This window comes from Stigmatopora nigra, chromosome 12 (assembly GCF_051989575.1).
Source record: "Stigmatopora nigra isolate UIUO_SnigA chromosome 12, RoL_Snig_1.1, whole genome shotgun sequence".
Classification (NCBI taxonomy): Eukaryota; Metazoa; Chordata; class Actinopteri; order Syngnathiformes; family Syngnathidae; genus Stigmatopora; species Stigmatopora nigra.
The window spans coordinates 3,611,456-3,635,227 of record NC_135519.1 but is presented as its reverse complement, the minus strand read 5'-3'; the positions used below and the strand labels follow the sequence as shown (position 1 = coordinate 3,635,227).

General features: G+C 39.0%; 2 protein-coding genes and 2 long non-coding RNA genes across 6 annotated transcripts; 3 read left to right on the top strand and 1 right to left on the bottom strand.

Annotated features, from left to right (window-relative positions):
* The first annotated feature begins 245 nt into the window (after positions 1 to 245).
* Positions 246 to 13,218, top strand: LOC144205471 (1-phosphatidylinositol 4,5-bisphosphate phosphodiesterase beta-1-like). Its single transcript, XM_077729864.1, has 30 exons — positions 246 to 620; positions 2,060 to 2,137; positions 2,376 to 2,444; positions 3,108 to 3,248; positions 3,322 to 3,401; positions 4,099 to 4,152; positions 4,641 to 4,716; positions 5,383 to 5,483; positions 5,695 to 5,861; positions 5,943 to 6,089; positions 6,257 to 6,414; positions 6,483 to 6,565; positions 6,642 to 6,726; positions 6,804 to 6,969; positions 7,055 to 7,113; positions 7,427 to 7,523; positions 7,633 to 7,717; positions 8,039 to 8,163; positions 8,423 to 8,845; positions 8,936 to 9,040; positions 9,379 to 9,497; positions 9,655 to 9,805; positions 10,096 to 10,149; positions 10,238 to 10,415; positions 10,487 to 10,616; positions 10,968 to 11,044; positions 11,117 to 11,206; positions 11,332 to 11,389; positions 11,486 to 11,572; positions 12,054 to 13,218. The coding sequence occupies exons 1-30, from the start codon at positions 522 to 524 to the stop codon at positions 12,204 to 12,206; spliced, it is 3,495 nt and encodes a 1,164-aa protein (XP_077585990.1). The 5' UTR covers positions 246 to 521; the 3' UTR covers positions 12,207 to 13,218.
* Positions 13,219 to 13,615: 397 nt separating this feature from the next.
* napba (N-ethylmaleimide-sensitive factor attachment protein, beta a) lies at positions 13,616 to 16,648 on the top strand. The gene is made up of 10 exons (XM_077730257.1): positions 13,616 to 13,915; positions 14,653 to 14,732; positions 14,861 to 14,977; positions 15,074 to 15,120; positions 15,186 to 15,263; positions 15,349 to 15,404; positions 15,466 to 15,550; positions 15,633 to 15,737; positions 15,807 to 15,875; positions 15,939 to 16,648. Exons 1-10 carry the CDS (start codon positions 13,818 to 13,820, stop codon positions 16,089 to 16,091), a joined length of 888 nt encoding a protein of 295 aa, XP_077586383.1. The 5' UTR covers positions 13,616 to 13,817; the 3' UTR covers positions 16,092 to 16,648.
* Positions 16,649 to 17,846: 1,198 nt separating this feature from the next.
* On the top strand, positions 17,847 to 19,217 carry LOC144205497 (uncharacterized). Its single transcript, XR_013328110.1, has 3 exons — positions 17,847 to 17,889; positions 18,924 to 18,999; positions 19,090 to 19,217. It is a non-coding gene; the product is annotated as an uncharacterized LOC144205497 (long non-coding RNA).
* An 843-nt stretch (positions 19,218 to 20,060) lies between these two features.
* LOC144205432 (uncharacterized) lies at positions 20,061 to 23,167 on the bottom strand. Of its 3 annotated transcripts, none has more exons than XR_013328086.1 (6): positions 22,900 to 23,167; positions 22,628 to 22,720; positions 20,705 to 21,236; positions 20,486 to 20,538; positions 20,270 to 20,420; positions 20,061 to 20,193 (listed from the first exon to the last, which is right to left on the bottom strand). It is a non-coding gene; the product is annotated as an uncharacterized LOC144205432 (long non-coding RNA). The 3 variants fall into 3 exon arrangements; XR_013328087.1 differs by having other exon boundaries at positions 20,924 to 21,236; XR_013328088.1 differs by having other exon boundaries at positions 21,174 to 21,236.
* Positions 23,168 to 23,772: the final 605 nt, after the last annotated feature.

The window sequence follows — 23,772 nt, the reverse complement described above, 5'->3', positions numbered from 1 at the left end:
TGGAAGCGAATGTGGCCTCCAGGCTTGAACCCCGAACCCACCTGTTGGCCAAACATTAACAAGTCAAGGGGCCACTTTTCCTGGTCCTCTCCCCCAGGGCTTTTGCATCCCGCCTCCACTCCTCTTTCCCTCTTCCTCTCCTCTCTTCCATCCTTTCTTCCCTCCCCCATCTGTGGGAAGCCGCTTTTGCGCATGTCACCGATGAGTCAATTTGTGGAGGCTGAGCGCTCACACACACGAGCGCACGCGCACGTGTGTTGCCGTCCGTCTCCCACAAAGGCATCTGCTTCAGTCTGTCTCTTGCAGCACGGGCGAGCGAGCGAGCGGGCGGGGGTGGACGCTAGATAGTGGCACCGCCGCCAGAGGAAGAAGATGCTGAGGAGGAGGAGGAGGAGGAGAAGGAGCACGCAGCAGCAGCAACACAAGCAGCCCACCGTCCGTCTCTCTGACTGTTGACGTGTCTTTGACAGCTCGGACCCCGTCTGAAGGGTGCCTGCTGTTTTGGGGGGGCGAGTGAAGCCATGGCCAGCGCCCAGCCGGGGGTCCACGCCTTGAAACTCCAGCCTCCCTCGGTGTCAAACGCCCTCAGGAATGGCAGCAACTTCATCAAATGGGACGAGGTAAGTGCAACAATTGGTGAGAGCTTTTCGTTTTGTAGCTATGTCTTTGGAGTTTCTTCAAATTTCAGATATGATACATTTTGTATAGGCTTAAGTAGAATGAAATTAAGGGAAAATATAAACTTGAGCTTTAAAAAATGAACTTGACAAAACACCGTCATTTGTTTCTTTTATTCTTTATTTTGCTTGACATAAATATTCTCTTTTATAATAAAAAATAGTAGGTGAAAATCTAATAGTAGATTTAGTCATTGCTTTTTGTCAGCAAAATAATATTTTTCCAGTTGCTGTCAATGGTCAAAAATTACTAATCTGATATTAATATTTTCTAAATACATTTTTAACTAACCGATGAATACAGCAGTTGTGAATTCCCTTACACTTCTTTTTTTCCACCAATATTACAGAAAAAAATGCTGTATTGATTTCTAATTATACAGTTTTATATACTATCTGGTAATGATAATAAATTAACAGAAGAAATCCATGAGGGTTCATTTCTTTAAAATAAATAGCTATTCAGTTCTATTCAGGAATGGCAACAGGTAGCTACACTGGGTAATTGTTTTTTTTTTTTTTTTTTTGGAGAGGGCCATATTTTGCATTGAATTCCAATGCTTTATATTACTAGCCTAGATAGATTTAAAAAGCAAACAAAATAAATGAAGTATATATTATCACCTGTTGGTTGAATCTTAACAAGCTGTGTTTGTTTATGTAGCGGCATGTGTGTGTGGTAAGTGCTCTCACAATAAGAACTTGCGGTGCTGCGGTTGCCATGGTAACTGGCATGGCTGCCCCGAACCTAAACTAAACAGACTCGCCGCATAATGTGACACACATGATGATTGACAATTACAAAGTGAGAGCGTGTGTTCAGGCGTGCTTGAGTTTCTGCCTTCAAGTACTAGATTTGTTTTTTATTGCAGTTATTTTTCTATGTTTGCTGTTTTAAAAGAGAGTTGGTTGCCATGACGACACTTGACAGGGATCTAGTTCGCCATCCTCACCATTTCTACTGTTCAGTCATCGGAATTTGGGTTGAATCTTCCCATAGAAAGTCAGGCTGAATTATATTGCAGCAAGTAAAATGAACTTGCTGTGCTTTCAAAGTTTGAAGAATAGCGGGAAAATGTCATTTGATCAGATTTAACTCATTTATGGCAACATTTTTAAAAATACTTCAAAAATATCTGACTTTGTCAATGCTTTAAATATAGTTCATTTCACAATATGTCCATCTGACAAAGCAGGATCTAATTTCAGTTCATTTATAGGTGATTTTCTGTCCAAAATATTGTGTCCCATACTTATGTAATGTATTCAATAATTCATTTCCTTATTAAAAACAGCTTCATTTTGAGCTAAAAAAAAAAAAAAGCAATTCAGAGGTACCCCAAGGATCTATCTTAGCTCCTCTATTCTTTTTCATACCACAGGATCTCTCCACTGTAACTCCCGTGACTCTACACGTGGATCCCCATGGACTTTTTCTGTACTGGACTGACCAAAACAAGGTACTTGAATACATACATACATACCATTGAAGCCCATGTTCTCATTTGAATGCAATTTCACAATCTGTCACAAACAAAAACAGTAGGAACATCGGAAGTGAGCTGATGTGCTCCCGCTGAAGATGCTCAGCATGTGGCTATTATCATTGATTGTCAACATACACAGTTTTGTGCCTATGCGGGAAACAGGATTAAGTATTTGCCTGTTTATGTGTGTGTGTGTGTTTACATGTTTTAGGAGACAGAGTTGTTAGACATAACCCACGTGAAAGATGTGCGGACGGGCAGAAGCACCAAAACAGCCAAGGTAATGTTGGCCTCGTCACCCTTGTGTCCGCCTTCTTTTCACCTTGTTCACCTCCTCGGAGAAAAGTGCCGTCTTCAGTCTGGCGTCGCCTTAGAAACGCCATCTCTATGCTTCTTTATGCAAAGAAAGTCATTTGTATGCGGAAGAAGCCATTGTAATGCATTCAGAAAGCCTTTGACGGGAGGGAAATTGTTTGTTTTGTTATGTGGTAGGCTTATAAATTCTTTTTAACTACAAAATTTTAGAATATAGATTTTTTTTTGCACATTTTGGGTTACAAAAAATAGCTTTTGTTGTATTAGAAGAAGGGTTTCATTTAAAAATCATATTTAAGTACTATTTTTAAACCATTGTTCTTTTTACTACACTTTTTTCCCTATTGCATTTTTTTTTATTTCTTCCTTTTTTTTAACCCGCATTTTGTACTTTTTGTTTCCTCCGCTTTCATCATGGCATCTTATTATATTATTATTTTTTCTTGTCCTATTTGTTACTTGTTATTTACAAAATTCCAATTTTTTGGCCTGTATTTTCTTTGAAAAGTTTTTAAAAAAAAAGAAGCTGCTTTTGTTTTATTAGATTTTTTCATATGATGAAAACTTGCCATTCAGTTCAGGGTGTGTAGACTTTTTTTAGTAAACTTTTCTGAATGACCGTCGATAGGAGGCTAAATTGCGGGAGTTGCTGGACGTGGGCAACCTGGTGGGCCGGCTGGAGAACCGCATGGTCACCGTGGTGACGGCCTCCGACATCGTCAATGTCAACCAGATTATTTTCATTGCGTCGCAGGAAGATGAAGCAAAGGTAGGTGCTGAAGGAAAGTGAGAATGAACATGTACCGGTCGGTCGGTGATGATGGCAATTATGACTTTGACAGGTGTGGTGTGAGGAGCTCTTTTGTCTGTCTTCCAATTTGCTGAGCCATAATCTCAACAGGGACCAGAGTCTACTCAAAGCGTAAGAAAACACACATTTCCCATTCATTTGTGCATTTGGAGCATTTTTACTTCTCTTGAAGTCATTTTTTTATCATTTCATTTTTTTTTCCTTCAACATTTTGACAGCATTTTTACTTGTATTCTTTTATTTTTCATTCCACAACTGCAGTCTTGTGCAGATTTTTCTAGATTTTTTTTACAGAATTGTGTCTTTATTTGTAAACAAATAACAAGATTACACTACTATGTAAAAATGCAGTTATAGAATAAGTACTATATGCATTAAACAGAAATACCATGCATGAATTAGACTATATTAACAGTAGTATATTTTTAATTAATAAAATATTCTTTTTTATTCACATTTTTTTCCTTTCCTTCCCACTTTTTACCTAATATTTAGTTTTAGCCTTTTTCTTTTTAACTCTTTTTCAACTTAGCTTTTATGTTTCATTTCTCCCAAAAACATATATTTTTTTGTGGGAATCATACATTCTGATAACATACAATATTAAGATATATTACAAAAAAAAAGTTCTGTCCAGTGACAAGTATTTTCTTTTATTTTTACATTTAAAAACAGTCTGAACTTTGTCGTTATCTTATAAGTACATTAAATTAAAGCTAATACTCCATGGTCATTGCCCCATTTGTAATGAATGAAGATGTTTAATTGGTTCAAATAAAAACATTTTTTTGACTTTTTATTGGTACAGGTACGTGAAGTTGACTCTTCAGCCCAACAGCGAAGGCAAAATTCCCGTCAAGAAGTGAGTGTGGCCCGTTTCTTCCTTTCAGCTTCTGTAAACCAACACACTCGGTGTCCCGCCCGTCCGGCCGCAAAAACTTGACAACTTAGCTCTTTCCAGTCCCTGGCTTCCCGAAATAAACTCAATTCCACGTGCACTTGGGAAAGCAAAAACAGGGACAGGATCCGGCAAGGTGCTTAATTCAGCGCTGACCTGCTAATCGCTCGACGCGTGAAGGAACACGCGGCCATTGGGGAAGAGAAACTCTCTTTGTTTTACTGTCTAGAAACTGTCATTGTTTTACTATCTTTGCTCGTAGATTACATACATAAAATTGTTTTTTTTTTTCCCCAACGGGTTGAGTGGCAACTTTCTCACATGTAGACTTAGAATGAGACTCAAATCCTTTTAAGGATGTGTGAAAATGTGTTGAAAATTTTATTATGCTATGGCCTGTTATATAGGAAAATGTGTTATGTAATGTATATTGTTTTCTTTATTTTTTTCAGCATCATACGCTTGTTTTCATCAGACAGGAAGCGAGTGGAGAACGCACTAGAGAATTGCCGACTTCCTTATGGAAGGGTTTGTCAAATCCTATTTTTTCTTTTTGGCAGGATTCAGAAAATGTTAGATTTTTAAGAAATTTTTAAAATGTGTTTATGTTGTCATTACTATCCTAGTTTATTTTCATAATATGGATTTTAACTTGGATATGATTCAAAATGTTTATTGAAGTTTGTCATTGAAATGCACTATGCACCATATAGTATTAATGGATTTTTTTTTAATTGTATAAAAATGTACACATTTTTCTCAATTAATACATTTTAAAATATGTATATATTGATACAATATCAAACAACTATCTTACTTACAAAAATCATTTTTAAAATGTTAATTTAGAGAGAATATCGCAATGGAAAACAATTTCCCTTCAAAATCAGGCCTATTGGCTTACCTACAATAAATTAATTTAGATTAATATTGCAAAATTCAAAGTATCAGTTTGATGGTGCACTCAGATGCAGCCATATTGTTCCCTCGGACGCTTCTTCCACATTCGCCATTGATTTGCCAAGGTCGTCGTCCTCTACGTGCTCGTCTTTCTCTTCTTTTATCTTCTTTTTTTTTTTTTTTTGGTCTGTGGTGCGGTGGCTCACGGTGCACGGAGGTGGCAGCTAAATTCAAACAAATCTGGGTCATCCGCTGTATTTCAAACCCGTTTGATGTTCTTCTTGCACTTCCCAGGCTGATGCCATCAAACTGGAGGACTTCACTCTGGAGGTGTACAAAAGCTTCCTGGATCACCTTTGCCCTCGACCGGAACTCGCCAACTGCTTTAAATTGCAGTGAGTGTGCCGCACGTATCATTTGTCTTCTTTGAAAAATGCAGAGTTTGATGCACAGTTGCCATTGGAAACCATTTTTAACGCCTTTTCCACTTTTTATTATTTTTATAAGCGAATTTGGATGTGATCTTTGATTCTCAAACACGACAGAAACATGAAAAATATATTTTTTCTAGACATCTGATAGTAGAAAACGTGTTTTAATGAGCAGGGGCGGCGACGGAAGCGGCACCTTGCCATTGGACCAGATGACAGACTTCATCAACAATAAGCAACGGGATCCTAGACTCAATGAGATCTTGTACCCACCTCTCAGGCCCGCTCAGGCTCAGACGCTTCTGGAAAGACACCAAAGCGACAAAGCATTGCTGACGCGGGGTGATGACAGACAAAGCGCAAGTGCCAGGAAGAATAAAACTTGCCTCTAAATCCATCTTTCTTTATGTGTGCCTTGGTTAGGCCTGATCTCTGTCCAGGCCTTCTGCAGTTATCTGTCCAGCGACGAGAACGGCGTCATCCCGCCTGAAAAACTGGACCAGTCTGAAGACATGAGCTTCCCTTTGTCGCACTACTTTGTTAACTCCTCCCACAACACCTACCTGACAGGTAAAATGTCTCAAGGCACCACTAAAAGTACAACTTTTGCTGATAATATTCACACCAGTTCAATGAGAGAAAGGTTTTTGAGGATTGAAAAAATCGGACGTCTGTTAGCCGGTAGGTTTATTGTGATATTAGCCATCGGTTTTATGAAAATATGCTGGTTGTTTCAGCGGGCCAGCTGGCAGGAAGCTCCTCGGTGGAGATGTACCGACAAGTCCTGCTGGCCGGATGCCGCTGCGTGGAGCTGGATGTGTGGAAAGGTCGCACGGCTGAGGAGGAGCCCGTCATCACGCACGGATTCACCATGACCTCGGAGATCTGCTTCAAGGTCGACATGCATAAACGCTGCTTGATTTCAATACTTACTTCTGTGATTTGTTTTCTTTTTTTTCCCAGGAGGTAATCGAGGCCATTGCTGAGTGTGCCTTCAAGACTTCGCCATTCCCGGTCATCCTGTCTTTTGAGAATCATGTTGACTCGTGGGTTACATTACGACATTTTCTTAAATAATATATTTATATTGGGAAAAGTGATTGTTGTGTATCTCTCCATCAGTTTGAAACAGCAGGCAAAAATGGCCGAATACTGTCGCTCCATCTTTGGCGAAGCATTATTGATCGACCCACTGGACAAGTATCCGGTTAGATTTACCACACACCCCAAGAAAGTTTTATAAATGGAGATTATTATAAAGACTTTATCGTGATTTTATTTCAGTTGGAATCCGGCACGCCCCTACCGAGTCCCCAAGAGCTGATGGGCAAAATCTTAATCAAGAACAAGAAATCTCACAAAACTGGCGGCGCAAGCGACGCCAAGAGGCTGACTGAGCAGCCAGCCAATCAGGATCCAGAGCCTGTCTCTGCCAGCAATAACACAACAGGTAATAGAAGAAGTCAAGGTTCAAAAGTGGTACCCGATGATGAAAATGATATAATGCCAGAGAAAGTAACATCTCATATTTCCAGCTGACTTGGAGGCAGAGAGTGAGGAAGACGATGATGACGATGACGACGACGGTAAAAAGGTCAGTTGACTTGTTTTCTATTCACTCATTTATTTGTTTATTTTTTTGTTACTATTACTTGGTAAAAGATCCTAATTTTCTATGTGGAGTTTGCATGTTCACCCTGTGCCCTTGTGGGTTTTCTAAGGGTACTCCAGCTTCCTCCCACATCCCCAAAACATTCATAGGCTGATTGAGGACTCCAAATTGTCCCTTAGTAGTAGAGTGTTTGCGTTAATGTGCCCTGCAATTGGCTACTAACCCATTCAGGGCATACCCTGCCTGAATAATTTTTGTTTCCACCCAAATGAAACCATGAAAAACTTCTTTTCAGGGCTCGTCGGAACGCGAAGCCGTGGCCACGGAGGAGATGTCCACTCTGGTCAACTATGTGCAGCCCACCAAGTTCAACTCATTCGAAGTCTCCAAGAGTAAATCAACCGGATGTTTACCGTCAAAAACTTGCTTAGTCTAATGAGGGAGAAATGTATTCAAGTGTGTATCCTGTCCTGGTGTGTGTGTGTTTGTGTGTTTTTGTAGAGGCAGCCCGCTGTTACCACATGTCGTCATTTGTGGAGACCAAAGCTCTGGAGCACCTCACCAAGTCACCGGTGGAGTTTGTGGAGTATCCTTAGCAACGGTTGCCAAGGGTGACCGAGCGCTCACATCCCGGCTGCTTGTTTCTTTTTTAGATAAGACTCCTTTTTCAAAAGAAGCGTTGCTAATAACTTATGCTGCTAGAATACGTTTGATCTGTCATTCAAGATGCAAGAGTGGGTGTTCACGCTCGGGTTAGTTTGAGCCGATGCGATATCTGCATGGGTGGGTCAGAATACTAGAAACTGGTCGTAATGTTATGCAAATCGGTGATGGAGGGGATTGTTGTGGGGTCAAATTCAGCAATGTAAAATGCTACAGAAAGAAAGATTGTTTCTCAATGGAACAGATACAATAAATCGCAGCTAAGTCGGATTTATCCCAAAGGAACCAGGGTGGATTCTTCTAACTTCATGCCGCAGCTTTTCTGGAACGCTGGCTGCCAACTTGTGGCACTCAATTATCAAACTATAGGTGAGGAAACCGGCTTTCACCATTTTGTTTTAATTTTTGAAACGCTTTTCCCATGTTTTTTTTGAAGGACAGCCTACAATAGTCATTTAAAATGGTCTTTTTAGCATGCCAACTTGGGACTTTTTTTTCTTGGTCTACCTTACCCTACCCTATGGATGCAGGTTACGGAAATATGACTATATAATTATTGAAACAAAGTGTGTGTGGTGAATGAAAATAAGTCTTTTTTTCATTCCTTTACTGGAATTATTTGTTGCAGATCTGTCCATGCAGTTGAACCTCTTCATGTTCGAGTACAACGGCCGCAGTGGCTACAGACTAAAACCCGAATTCATGCGCCGGCCCGACAAGCATTTTGACCCCTTCACGGAAAACACGGTGGATGGCATCGTGGCCAACACGCTCTCCGTCAAGGTGATCTCGGGCCAGTTTCTCACAGAGCGCCGAGTGGGCGTCTATGTGGAAGTGGAGATGTTCGGACTTCCCGTCGACACCAGGCGGAAAGCTCTGAAGACCAAAACCTCGCAGAACAACAATGCCGTCAATCCGGTGTGGGATGAGGAACCTGTCGTGTTTAAGAAGGTGATTCTACCCACTCTGGCTTCGCTGAGAATCGCTGCCTTCGAGGAAGGAGGGAAGTTCATCGGGCATCGCATCATTCCCGTCTCTGCTATCCGACCTGGTACCATTTCTTTTTTATCCCCTTTATCTCCCGCCTCTTTAAATCATCGAGGAAAAAACAGTGCTTTGAGTATTTCCCTTTTCATTAAAGGGTATCGTTATATCGGCCTAAGGAATGAAAGGAACCAGTCTCTTATCCTGCCAGCCGTTTTTGTCTACATTGAAGTCAAAGACTATGTTCCTGACACTTTTGCAGGTACACCCCCCCAAAATATATGCACTTATTGATATAAGTGTATTGTTTTTTTTTTAAATCTAACTTATGAATCTAAAAAAAATGATGCATCAAACTAGGAAAATAATTAACTCCGCCATCCATTGGTTATTTTTCACTGCCATTGACGACTCTGGATATCTAATGAGTTTTTTAAATGACATAAATGAAGGTTTCCATGTACAGGTTTCCATATATCCTGACTTTCCCCTTTTTAAATCATTCTTTACAATTTTTTAACTGTGTCATATGTTACTTTAAGAAAGCTAAATGTTAGAAGTGCACACCACCTCGTAGTTTCTATTTGTGTCCCCCTGTAGACGTGATCGAGGCTCTGTCCAATCCGATTCGATACGTCAACCTGCTGGAACAGCGCTCTAAGCAACTGGCCGCTCTTACGCTTGAGGATGGCGGCGATGACGACGACACGCAGCCAGAGGTCAGATATCAGAGGGAAGGAAAAAAAACTTGCCCGCATTGTGCCTTATTCTAGGATGGTCAATATGTTTTTTGCAAATTATCAAACATCCATCACAACAAATGCAAAGTTGTATTTACTATTTTCATCAGGAGGAAAATGTGTTTGTTTGTTCCAGGATGAAGCAGAAAACAGCGTCGAGCGGAAAAACGATCCCAAGTCGCCGTTGGTGGAGAACGGCCTGAGTCCGACCACCGGACCGGCGGCCCAAGCCCCCGTCGCCATGGCGGCCAAACCGTCCGTGGCCAATCAGCAAGCAGCTACGACAGGTAGGGGAACTATTACTACAAATTTAGAGTTTTGTGCTTGATTGATGCCTTCAATTTCTAAAATAGACAATGGCTTTATTTATTATTATCGGATTGTGTATAATGTAGTATAATTTTTTGACTATTGTTTTAAACTTTGGAAAAAAATACTAAATAAATATGTTTTAAAGCTCTCTGAGCCAAATATGAAAACAGACAACTACTAAATACAAATCCATTTTCAAAATGATGTATTTTGTGTGATTATGTTCCCTCCAATTTTTTTAACCTCACTTTCTTTCCATTTTTAGATTCAGCCAAACCAGCAGCAAAGACTGAAGATTTGGTGTTAAGCATTTTAATTGGTCAGTACACATGATTCACACATATCTACTGAAATTTCACATTATTAGCTTTTTTTGCCCAACGCATTGAACCATATTTCATCAACAGACGTGCCTGCAAACACACTGCCGGTCTTGCAGCAGTCTAAAATGTACCAGAAGGAGCAGCGGCGCCAGTTCAAGGAGCTGAAGGAGCTGGTGAGGAGGCACCACAAGAAGACGGCGGAGCTCCTGCGAGACATCAACAACAAATTTAAGAAGACAGCTAGGCAATGCAGCAAGAACAGGTGACCCGACCGGGAAGGCCACAGTTGCTAGTTTCGGGCCCATCCATCGCTTAACTTTGTTTTGACTTCAGGAGTTCGGCATCCGAGGAACCCGACGAGCGTCTTCAGTCGCTGCGGGACCAGCAGCACGAGCAGCTGGTGGCGCTCAGGCAGGAGCAGTACTACAGCCAAAAGTATCTCCAGAGGGAACACATCAAGACGGTGGGGGAAGCAGATTTTTTTATCACAGCTGGAAATATGATATGAGATTATACTTGGGAAGTACAGTAATACCTCATTTATCGCTGTTGATATACAAGTCGAATGTAGGGATAGTGGGGTTTTTTTTTGGTGTCTTTTACAATGATATAAGTCCTAAAGGAAGACACTGCCTGCTAGTGGACAGTGAAATAATTCAATTGTGATTTGCCTTTTTTCTCGATTTCCGCAATAGTGAAGTAAACACATTTACGTAGACATTATTTTTGTCTTTTCTTTTGATTTTACCTTTCACCAACTACCATTTTTTTTGCACACAATAGTTCACTATTGTGTTTTTTGTGGGTTTTCTAGCTGAACGAGCGACTTAGTAGCCTGGCTGAGGAGAATCATAACCTCCAGATGAAGAAACTCAAGGACATCTGCATCAAGTATGAAAAGCACTTCCAAAAAAAAATCTTCAGAAACAGCTTTTAACACGATTATTTTTTCTGACCGATCAGGGAGAAAAAGGAGCTGAAACGACAAATGGACCGACGAAGAACCGAGAAGATCAACTTGGCTAAAACCAAGGAGAAACATCTGGCAGAAGAGTAGGCTTTCCCCAATTCCGATATGCGTAAAACGATAGTGCTTGAACACCCAGTCGGGAAATCATCAGCCGTGGCTCGATTCATTTCTGTAAAAAGCTTTCATCCCGTCCGTCTGTGTCTTGCAGAGAGAAGATGGAGATCAATAAGTCGTATGTCAATGAAGTGGTGCAGAACATCAAGCGGGTGAGCACAGGGAAAGCCGAAGAGGAGGGAAGGAAGTGCGTCTTTTGTCTGGTGGCCACCCAAGAAGTATGTTTTTGTGTGTTTTTCTGTTTGTAGCTGGAAGAAACACAGGCCAAGCGGCAAGAGCAGCTGCTGGAGCAACACAATCATCTGTTGCTGGAAATACAGGAGCTCAAACCAAAGGTAGTATACACACTAGGCTACGATTACATAAATTGTCAGTAATAATGAATAGATAAATCAAAATAGATATTTTACAGATGTAAAGATGGCTTTAATGACATTTTTGTCATGGAGATGGGATTTATGTGTCATCTCATGATATTTATATTATGATGAACTCAATGTTGCAAAGAAAATATAGTAGAAAATGAATTGGAATGCGCAAATGCTAATTAAAGATGATTCAAATAATAGACAATAAGTATATGGCACAAACAACAAAAATATTAGACCAAAACATTTAATTGAAATATTCTAATATATTAAGTAGGATCATATACAATTAAAAATAATATAAGCTGCAGAGGAAGAAAAAATATATAAAACTACTGCAAAAAAATATGCTGCAGCAGTTTTTGTATTATTGAAATATTACTACAAAAGTCTGTGACACTTAAAAATTATAAAGAAGAATACATGACATATTTGTATCATTTTATAGCTGCAAGGCATCGTGGAAACGGAGTTTCAGGAGAAGTTTGATCGTTTGCCCGGCGAGATTCGAGACTTCCTGCAGGACAGGAGGCCGGAGGTCAGAGGTCACAGCAAGTCCCGACCATCCAGCCCCAACGACATTCTCTCCGAGGACGACTGACGATGTCAAAAAGGACGAGGAGGACGTGAGACTGTTACTTTGTGTTCAATGAAGACTTTCATCAATTTGGTTTGATCAAGCATGCACTTTGATGTAACTCAATATTTCTTTCCTACCATTCTTGAATTAGACTCTTCTTTGTCTTCCCACTTAACATTCCACCTTCTTAACCTGTTTTTGTCTGGACATTTTATCTATAAACTCTGCTTTTTTGGGACCTTCAACTGGTGGATGCATGTTTGAATCTTTCTTCTTTGACTATATTTTAAGAAACTGGACTATTATTTTTAGGGTTCACTTTTGAGGGAGTGGTCTATCACATTGTTGGGCAGCACACACTTTTATTTTCTTTTCTCTCTGCATGAAGTTTGATGATGATGCACTACTTATTGAAATAATGCAAGTTTGCAACTTTCTAATGCTGTTTTTGTCTCTTAGACTGTTAGCCTCATCTACATGTGTCACGTTGCTGCATACCCATAAACTAATGAGACTCTGGTATGATGTCATTTCTTTCAAAGGAATATTTTAAGATGATCTGATTCCTCTTCGTGGTAGCAGCACTTTCTTCTCCGCATGATTTATTTTTAGGTTTGACTTAGTAGTTACCTTAGCAACCATCCATTCAAAACTGATTACTTTATGGAGTGTTTAAGGACAAACAAATACTATTTATGGGGATTTCTTTTGTGGAAAAAGTCTGAATTGTTTGTATACAGTGTTTATGTGTTAATTACTTTATCAAACAACTTTTTCAGGGACATTTTTGGATTGGCCTGAGTTCTTTTTTTTCCAAAACAGTTCTTGTCATATCTAAATATACTTATTTAAAACACATTGTTGACACAATGCTTAAAGCAATGTGTGGATGATTTAATTGAGCATGCTTTGCTTTGGAATTGTTCTACTTTGGTCGTATTTCAAAAACATACAGACTATTATTAAAATGTTTCAACTGCAAAAAAATAGTTCTGAATATTACGTTGTATGAGAAAATAAAGAATGAAGTTTTCTTATGCTTTATAATTCTTTGGAAATAAGTGGCACTTATAAAATATGAACTATATTTTTAGTTTGCAGTATCCCATTTTTCAGGATATGCACAAAACAAATGTACTTCATTAAAATTTAAAATAACTCAGATTATAGTTTGTTTTTAGTGAACGATAGCTCATGCAAGTATACAATATAACAAAACGCTATTGTAATGTGCCCAGAAGCAAAATAGTTGCCTTTTTTACCACTAGATTTATTAAGAATAAATTCATATTTGGGGAAATTTGCCTTACAAAGCATCCATCATCCATGCAATACTATGTTGTCCCTTTCAGGCCATTGTCATTCATTTTCCTCCCAGCCGGTGGCGATAACGATCCATTCCTCTACTGCCCGTAGAAGAAGAGCGCCGCAAACTCCCCTCAGCTTCAGCACCAGCGCTGTTCCTTCCTCTCGCCCCCCTCCGTCTTGATTTCAGCGTCCCAGCGGGCTGTTCGGTCTATCCGCCTGTCCTCCCCCTGCGCAATCGCCTCCACTGCGGAACATCGGCCCGTTTTCCAGCCCTCGCCCCCCACTTCACGTTCACATTTGCCCGCTGTCCACCGCTCCAGCACCATGGACAACACCGGAAAAGAAAAGGAGGCCATGCAGCTCATGGCCGAAGCCGACAAGAAGGTCAAAGCGTCCGGCTCGTTTCTCGGGGGAATGTTCGGGTAAATGGCCGCACTGCTTGTGTGTTTACATGTCTGGTGGTGGAACGTCTTTTTGGGGAGAATCGTCCTCGAATTTTGACGTTGCGCTTTGATGTATTTAATTGGCTCATCGCCGCGCTGACATTTTGTGTCCTTCATTCAATTTCCAAACGTCGTCACTCGTGTTGCGTGGGCCTGTCTGTCACGCAGCATGTGCGTAGAGTATATAAATGTGTATGTGTGTGTGTTATTGTGTAAGTACTTCCCCACCCTCCGCAGTCTCTTTCTGCTAGAGACGCAGGGAGGCGGGGTCACAATCAGGTGTGTATTTTTCCGAAAGTGGGTGGGGCTAAATCGGATCAGGTGTTTTCTTTTTGATATCTATCGAACAGTTACATGACACTAAAGTCAAATTTACGTGAGTATTTCAGGGATTTCCCCCAGGCTGGGGATATGCTCCAGCACCCCCAGTGACCATTGTGAGGATAAATAATATGAAATTGTATGGACCATTTTTACTGGTAACAACAGTTTCATGCATCTTGTTCTCACGTGGACATGCATAACATGAGATCTGTATTTAGACGGCGTCCTCAAAACTTGACTGAAATGGGTCACATCTGTTTTCCATGCAGCACACTTGCTATTTTTCATGTTAGCCACCATAGCGAGAAAGGGAAAAAAGCGACAAACAGCAGTTTTTCATTACTCTGGGCCATCTCTGATTGTTTGTGTGTGTCTGTAACTGTGTTTTCCAGTGGAAACCACAAGGTAGAAGATGCTTGCGAGATGTACGCCCGAGCAGCCAACATGTTCAAAATGGCCAAGAACTGGAGCGGTAAGAACAGCATAATGTCTTAACTATATTAAACATTATTTATTTTGTAGCACCGCTATGAAATGCTAATTGTATCATTTGTCGCATGACAAATGAGCTAAGACAGACTCATTGTTTGTGCAATTTAGCTGCTGGCAACGCTTTCTGCCAGGCTGCTCGGCTTCACATGCAGCTTCAAAACAAACTGGACTCAGCGACCAGTTTTGTGGATGCGGGGAATGCTTACAAGAAGGCCGACCCCCAGGGTGAGAAGCCATGAGAGACATTCATGACACGCTGTGGGTGGGGTAACACCACCAGGTTACAAGCCATTGTTGTTATTATTTATTTTTTCCTTGCAGAGGCCATCAACTGTCTAAATCAAGCCATCGACATCTACACTGACATGGTGAGTGTCCACGTGCCCATGAATGTTTGACTTTCTGAAAAACGAGCACCATTTATCACCCAAAGGGTCGCTTCACCATTGCAGCAAAACACCACATCACCATTGCAGAGATCTACGAATCAGAGCTGGTCGACATTGAAAAGGTGCAAATTCAAATATCACGTATAACATAACACAACAACCATTTAGACATCCACGCCCTGTACATAAAATGATCATGTCCCACAGGCTATCGCCCACTACGAGCAGGCGGCAGACTACTACAAAGGCGAAGAGTCAAACAGGTACTTTTGGCGAAATGGAAACACAAAAATTAGCCTTTTTAATTATTTCATGTTGTTATAGCTCGGCCAACAAGTGTTTGCTGAAAGTGGGACACTACAGTGCTCAGCTGGAGCAGTATCAAAAAGCCATTGAGATTTATGAACAGGTATGCAGTGCATATTATTAAAACACATTTAAGTGACTAGTCAGAGAGATGGAAGTCATGTGACTGTGTGTGTTTGTGTCAGGTGGCCATGAGCACAATGGATAACCCTTTGTTGAAGTACAACGCAAAAGAATATTTCTTCAAAGCTTCACTGTGCCACTTCATCGTGGACGAGCTCAATGCAAAGGTCACATTCTAATGAATTAGCTCATCCTGCTCTGATAAACTGAATTTTGAACCCTGTGTATGTTTTCAGTTGGCCATCGAAAAGTATGAAGAGATGTTTCCCGCTTTCTCAGATTCAAGAGAGCTGAAACTTTTGAAGGTATGTTGTTTTTTTTTAATTTAACATTATTTTCATGACCTGCATTATCATGATTTCTGACAGAAACTTCTGGAGGCCCACGAGGAGCAGAACAGCGAGGCGTTCACAGAAGCCGTCAAAGAGTTTGACTCGGTTTCGCGCCTGGACCAGTGGCTCACCACCATGCTTCTTCGCATTAAGAAGACCATCCAAGGGGATGCCGGAGACCTGAAATAGAGGTTGAAATGTGGGTATGGGAGGGATGTAAAAGGGTAGGGTGGGCTCTTAAAATGGCCAAAAGCTGAACTTGTACATATCAGTCTGCATGTGATTTCCCCTACGTTCTAAGCATCACCTGTAGACCACTTCAAGTGTGCCCCCCACGACCCCTCCACCCACACACACATCATTAAAACACAGAGTGTGAATGATTTGTGTGAAAGTGTGTGTTGCCTATGTGATGGGGGAAGCGAGCAGATGATAAGGAATATGTATATGTTGATATTTATTGTCCATATGGAGAGTATTTGTTGTTTATTATGGTGCTCAGTGTTATCATTTTAGCAATTAGATCCCTCTGCGTCCCCTATTTTGGGTAGCGTCTACATTGCGACGTCAAGGCTCGTCACCATTCCAGGCCTCGTTTGTGCATGTCCGTCGTGCTCATGTGGATGTTGCTGTTATTCGCCGTTTTGTGCTGATGTGTGGCAAAAAGCACACAAGCCTGTAACTGCTTTGTTTCATTTCTGTGCAGTGGGTTCAAATGTATATTCAAATAAATACATGATCACTGATTGTGTGATTGTGTTTTATTGTGATTTTTTTTGGGCTCTAGTTTCACTCTCTTGGTGCCATTGACGACACTAGTCGTCCAATTAATTTTGACAGGGAGAAGCTGGCAGTATATATATATATATATAATCGTCGTCCGCCGACACCGGGAAGTGAACTCACGTTCTCTCCACGCCAAGGCGAGTGTGCAACCCACTACACCAACTCGAGATTTCCCATGGTGCTGCAGTTAGGAGGAAAAAGAGGGGGGGACATGTCCAAGGTCCTTTTCTTCTTTTTGAGGTGACACTTTTTTTCTCTCATTAGTATGCATCATATCGGCTTCACAAAAAGCTTTGCTTGTCGTTTATCTCGTGAGTCTTGTTTATGTGCGCGGTGCCAAATTGCCCGGGTGGGAAAGGGAAGAAGAATTTTAAAAAAAAAAGGTCGGTAGGGTGTTGGGCTTCATTCATTTTGAGAGGTTTCGGTAGAGAATATTTGCCCAATACTCTACTGTTCCTGATCCCTTTTCCTAGGGAAAAGCTTGGGGTGGGAAGGGAAATATATTTCATTTGAGCAACTATTTAAGAGGAAAAAAAATAGCAAGAGAAGAAGCAGCTTCTTTCATTGCTGATGGGCTTTTTATATGACTTCACAAAATTGTACAGATTAAAGAGAAAAGAAATAGAATCATATTGTACAGATATGTGACCAGCACTCCTAAGGAAGTTATTATTATTATTAAAGTAATGAGGAGACATTGAACAACGCTGTACTATAAACATTTTCTGCAATGAACCTGAAACTGATGAAAGAGTCTACGATAATAAAAATCCTTGATCATTATGTAAAAAAAAAAAAAAAAAAAAGAACACAGTTATTGTTGGGTTTCTTTTTTAATAAATTATATCTAAACCACCACCAGATAACTTGTTTTTCTTTCCTGCATAGGAAAAATGGATTTGATCATCCTGATAAAGCTTTGGTTATCAGAGAGTTTTAGATGTAAGTATTTTTGATTGGTATTTTTATTGATGTATAGGGGAATTCCATAGATGAGCAGCAAGATCCTCACTTTACTGTATGAGCGTGGTATTTGCAAAATTACGCCACGCCACAGGAGGGCAGTAGTTGTTGGCTGCAACAAAAAAGAACAGCTATTGTGCGTAGGCCAACCAGCTGTTAAATTTGGCACATGCGCGGTATCTCATTCCTCAGGAAGCCATTTCTCTTCCGGCTGTCGAGACACTTGCATCCGAACGAGGTAAGTTTTCTTGCGTTTTACGGTCATAATTGCGTTTTATCACGCCATCGTGAGATTTATTAGGAATCGATTGTGCCCAAAACGCCGGTTAATCTGTTACTTTAATGCCAGCTTCAACAAACCGTCGACAATTGAAGTTTTTTCCTCTCCAGATGTGTGCCGCATCTGAACAGCTATTTTAGCATTAGTGACACGACTACACTTTTCATTTGGCTTTAATCGTATTGTCCGTTTTCTGTCCATTATTCCGTCGTGTAGAAATAATTTTAATCTAATCAAACAAAGTCGTGATGTCAATGTAAGTATAGTTAGTTTGATGGGTAGATGACATCCAGTGGCACGACTTGTGTTGTAGATTAACTAATTTCACTTTAAACATTATTGATGCAAAAATAGTTGCGTCAACTTTCTTATAACTGTTATCGCTACTGTGTATATTTAATCGCCTTATCGGTACTAAACGCCTCAATTTGTAATTGTTCTGATTTCACTCTAAACATTATTGATGCAAAAATAGTTACGTCTACTTCTAACTGTTATTGCTACTGTGTATATTTAATCACCTTCTCTGATAAAGAAAAACTAAAAGCACAACACGGCGCACTAACTTATTTTCATTAATTTGCTTGATCGTATATTACTAAGTTTTTTTTGTCAGATTTATCAACATTAGTATAGTTAGTTTGATGGGTAAATGCTCTCTCCTAAATTACATCCAGTGGTACAACTAATGTTGGATGTAAAGATAGATTCCACCACGAGTGCCATTTCCAATTTGTAATTGTTCTGATTTCACACTATAAAAAAATATTGATACAAAAATGGTTACGTCAACTTTCTTCTAACTGTTATTGCTACTGTGTATATTTAATCGCCTTGTCTGAAAAGGGAAAAGGATAGCACGTAGCAGTCACTAACTTATTTTCATTCATTATCTTGATTGTATATTAAGTTTGTTGTAAGATTTCTCCATCTTGCAATAATAGTTTTGCAACTCCCAACTAGTTTGGTTAAATCAAGTTCTCTCTTTTTAGCATCCGGATGCAGCTCTTCCAGTGTCCAGAACACACGCCCTCGAGGTTAAAGAAGAAGAGATTGGGCCAGATCAAGGTAAAATTAATTCAAAAGAAAACATTAATCCTTTTTTGCTGAATCTTGAGTCTCTATATTAAGTTTTGTTTTCTTCTTTGTACACATCAGGTCCATGTCACTTGTGACTTATCTGCACTTCAGAGATGACTGGCAGGCTTCTCAAAGGTTAACGTATTTGTTTTTTGCAAAGTATCCAAGTCTTCATCCAAACTAAATAAAAGCTTTAAATATTATAATCTTGTGGAACTCCATGATGTGATATCTGATCTTTATGGTGAGGTTTCACTGAACATAAGTTGGTGTTGTGACCTCTTCTATAGGTAAAGTCCACAAGGATATTATTAAAGATTAGAAACTTCATTTAAGTAGATTTTTCTTAAGTCAATTTCCCAAGTTCAAGACTAATGTTTATTCTTTCCAAGTGTTTACTCCCCTTGGTTCTTAAAAAAAACTAAATCCTAAATATATTGTTTCTCCAGCTTTTTAAAAAAATATTCTGTAAACTGCTCCAACTTTCTTTTAAAATATAATTTATTCTTTGCACTATTAAAAAAATATATATTTCCCCAACTTGTTTTAAAAATATTTTTTATGCCCTCAGCTTTTAAAGAAAATATACGCTGAATATATATTCCCCTGATTTTTGAATGTTCTCCCAGATTTTTTGTTCTAATTTCTTTTATTCTGTTCATTCCCCCATCTTTTTTTCCTACATTGCTTTCCCCAATTTTTTGTTTATTCCCCCAGCTTTTTGTTCAATTTTTTTTTCCTAAGTGTTTGTTCTCCTAAATTTTTTGACTAAGTGTTTTTCCCCCAGCTTTTTAAGTGTTTTTGTTCATTTTTTTCCTAACTGTTTATTTTCCTTTTTTACTGTTCATTTTTTTTCCTAAGTGTTTATTTTCCTTTTTTGTTCTTTTTTTTTTTTTCTAAGTGTTTTATTTTTTTTTCTAAGTGTTTTTTCCAAATTTGAAATGTTTACTTGTAAATAAAATATTTTAACTTTGATTGTGACTTGCATCTTTTTTTAAAGACAAAACACATGCATACATTTAAAAGCTTTTATTTTGAAAAACGTGAGTAAAATGAAGCAATTCCTCCAGTCACCAGCAGGAAAAACAGGAAATAAAAGCTCCAGCTTTTATTTTGAAAAAGTTTGTAGATTGGTTCCCGCTGTTGGTCCAGCATCGTAAAAAATCGAATCTTCTCCACCCCCTGGTGGAGAAGATTCGAAAATTGAAAAAGGGGGGTTAGTACACATTTAGTTCAAAAAACAATGAGAAGGGCTCACCTTTTATTTTGAAAAAATGAAGTAGTTCCTCTTTTCACCAGCAGGAAATCCAGAAAATAAAAGCTCCAGCTTTTATTTTGAAAAAGTTTGTAGATTGTCCCCGTTGTTGGTCCAGCATCGTAAAAAAATCAAATCTTCCCCTGGTGGAATTCTGGAAAACAAAAAAGAGGGGTTAAGGCACAAAGTTAGTTAAAAAAACCAATGAGAAGGGCTTACCTTTTATTTTGAAAAATTAAGGTGTCTGAGACTATCTGTTCAATGGTGGAATTCTGTAAAACAAGGAAGGGTCAATACATCAAGTTTAGGACAAAGTATGAACTTTTATTTTGAAAAATGCATAGATCAGTGTTGGCTATTACACCAACACCAATCTATGCATTTTTTTCCAAAATAAAAGTCAAGACCTTGCAAATATATTTGCATGTGAGGTTTTACCTGACTTGGGTGACATTTTTCAAAATAAAAGATCTTCCCAATTCAGGTAAAACCTCACTTGCAAATTGTTGAGTAAAAAATATATTCGCAAGGCCTTACCTTTTAATTTGAAAAATGCATAGATCAGTGCTGGCTATTACACCAGGACCAATATGTACATTTCTTCAAAATAAGGCAAGAAATTGCAATTTTTTTACTTAACCATTCACAAGGTTTTACCAGAATCAGGGAGATCTTTTATTTTGAAGAGTGCTGTAGCCTCCTGGGTGGAATTCTCCCAATTCAGGTAAAACCTCACTTGCAAATGGTTGAGTAAAAAATATATTCACAAGGTCTTACCTTTTATCTTGAAGAAAATGCATAGATCAGTGCTGGATGTCACACCAGAATTAATCTACACTTTTTTCAAAATAAAAGGAAAGACCTTGCAAATGTTTTTTAACTTAACCATTTGCAAGTGAGATTTTACCAGAATCAGGAAGAATGTCTGAAATGGGGGAGTGCTGTAGTCCATCTTGACTTGGGTGGAATTCTGGAAACAAAAAAAAGGGTCAATATACAAAGTTAAGTAAAAAAAAAACATTTGCAAGGTCTCAACTTTTATCTTGAAAAAATGCATAGATCAGTGCTGGATGTTACACCAGAATCAATCTATGCATTTTTAAAAAAATAAAAGGTAAGACTTTGCAAATGGTCAAGTAAAAATACATTCGCAAGGAAGGTTTTACCAGAATTGGGGAAATCTTTTATTTTGAAAAAAAATAAAACATTTGGGGCCAACTACTTTCGCCTTGAGTTTTTCAGTCAATCATTTAAAATCTATTCATTCTTAAAATGCTTGTTTTTCTCTTCTTACACCAAGAAAAAAAGTTATTTTACCATATGTTTAAATGGGTCAAAAATGACCCCTGCACTATGGTTGAATAAATGCCTCACTTATATTTTGTCAAAACCACATTTAAAACTAAAAGTTAAAAGATCCAAGCCCTGAAGTCTTTAAGAAAATTAAAGGGGTAAAAGTACATAATTGTTTTAATCTATCAAATATTATCAGTTCCACTACATGGCAGATTTATTTAAATTCAGAAACTGGCAAGCGAAAGCTACTTCTCTTCTTACCACTATAGTATTTATTTTAAAAATTAAATTCAATAGGGATAACCCTACTTTAAATTTTTCCTTTATCGCAACATAACTGGCCTACATTAACCATGATAATTGAGGGATTACTGTTTAGCCTTGAGGTCTTTAAGAAAGTTGAGGGGCTAAAATTATATAATTTATTTAAGTGCACAGTGCCACTACATGGCAGATTACTTTTTTAAATTCAGAAAAATGTGAAAAGCTACTCCACTTGCCACTATAGTTTTTTTTAATTAAATTCAATAGGGATGACCCTACTTTAAATTTTTCCTTTATAGCAGCCATGTCTGGTCTACATTAACCACGATAATCAAGGGGTCACCGTTTAACCCTGAGGTATTTAAGAAAGTTAAAGGGCTAAAATTATATAAATTTAAGTGCCTAGTGCCACTACATGGCAGATTACTTTTTTAAATTCAGAAAAAAATGTGAAAAGCCACATTGAAACTCAAGCGGAAGCTACCCCACTTGCCACTATATTATGTTTTTTAATTAAATTCAATTGGGTTGACACTACTTTGCGGTTTTTCCATTTGTCACTGTCCACACTAACCGCGATAATCGAGGGATTACTGTTAATTCCTTTCGCATCCACTAATGCATTTGTGTGGGTGATTTATCCACAGATTTTTGCTATTAAAAAACGCAAAGTCAGTTAGTGATTTCATTCAAAATTTGAATGTATCATGATGAAAAACGAGCCAATTGCGCAAATCCTTAAATACTGAAAGCTGACGTTTAAATATTAAACGGGGAAAATCGGAACTATTTAAAAATTACCCCCTGTGTTATGGCGTCGACCAGTTGATCCTTTCTGGTCGTTTCAGCCACATTCTTGATGTTTCCCAGTAGTCGGTGGTGCTCGTTGAGGGACTGAAAAACACAAAGGAATGATTAGTTTTAAAACAAAGAGCGATCGGTAACGCAATGCAGCCAATTTGTTTGCAAACATTTTGCAGTCATGGCTGCATCACGCTAACGGAGCATGCTACCGTCAATGATCACTCTTAAGATGAGAACCGGGGCTTCGAAATCCCCAAACGACGACATACAACATGTGCAGCAACGTCTTGTGAGAAGTTTGTCAGCCATTCTTCGTCAAATCGTCAGCTCTCAGCAGCTCTGCAGTACACGCCCGTGCAGTCTCAATCGCCATTTTGCTGTATGACATCGACTATTTGAACTCTAACCTCGGCCACGCCTATTAAACATAGAAAAACACAAAATAGAAATTGTTTTCATAATAACGTGCATTAGTCAGTGTGTGCGTGTATGTAAAAGGTTATATTCCGGACTGCCTTCGGCATAGGTCAGTGTTTCTCAAATAGTGGGGCGCGCCCCCCTGGGGGGGGGGGGGGGCGTGTAACCCTGGGAACAGGATTTTATTTGGCCGTACTAGCATAAAGTGTAATTGCGCATCCACTACAGTAGCTGGCAGTGGCGCTCTCATTTATTTTTTATTTCAGGCATTGATGCACTTAAAATCTTTTCTGTTGCAGACTTAAAACAAGATTTAATAAAGTTATTATTTGTAAGTTTGACTATATTTCTTTCTTTTTTCCCTTTTCTTTAATGTTAATAAGGATAAAATGTTGTACTTATAACAATTTTAGAAAATGATTTTATTTATAGTCACGGTGGGGGGGCTAAAATAGTTTTCTTCTTGCTAGGGGGGGGGGGGGGGGGGCCTAACAGAAAATAATTGAGAAGCACTGACTTAAACACTTAGGCATTTTAACTTATTCTTTTATCTGAATATTTGGAAAATCTTTGCACCAACCAACTAGTGAAGCAGTAGTACTTATAGTTTTATCCAAGGAAATGGGGTTAAACACTTAGTCATTTTTTGGACAAAATGCTCCATCCACCATTGAAGACTTATTCAGTTAGACACTTAGGCATTAATACTTATACTTTTACCTGAA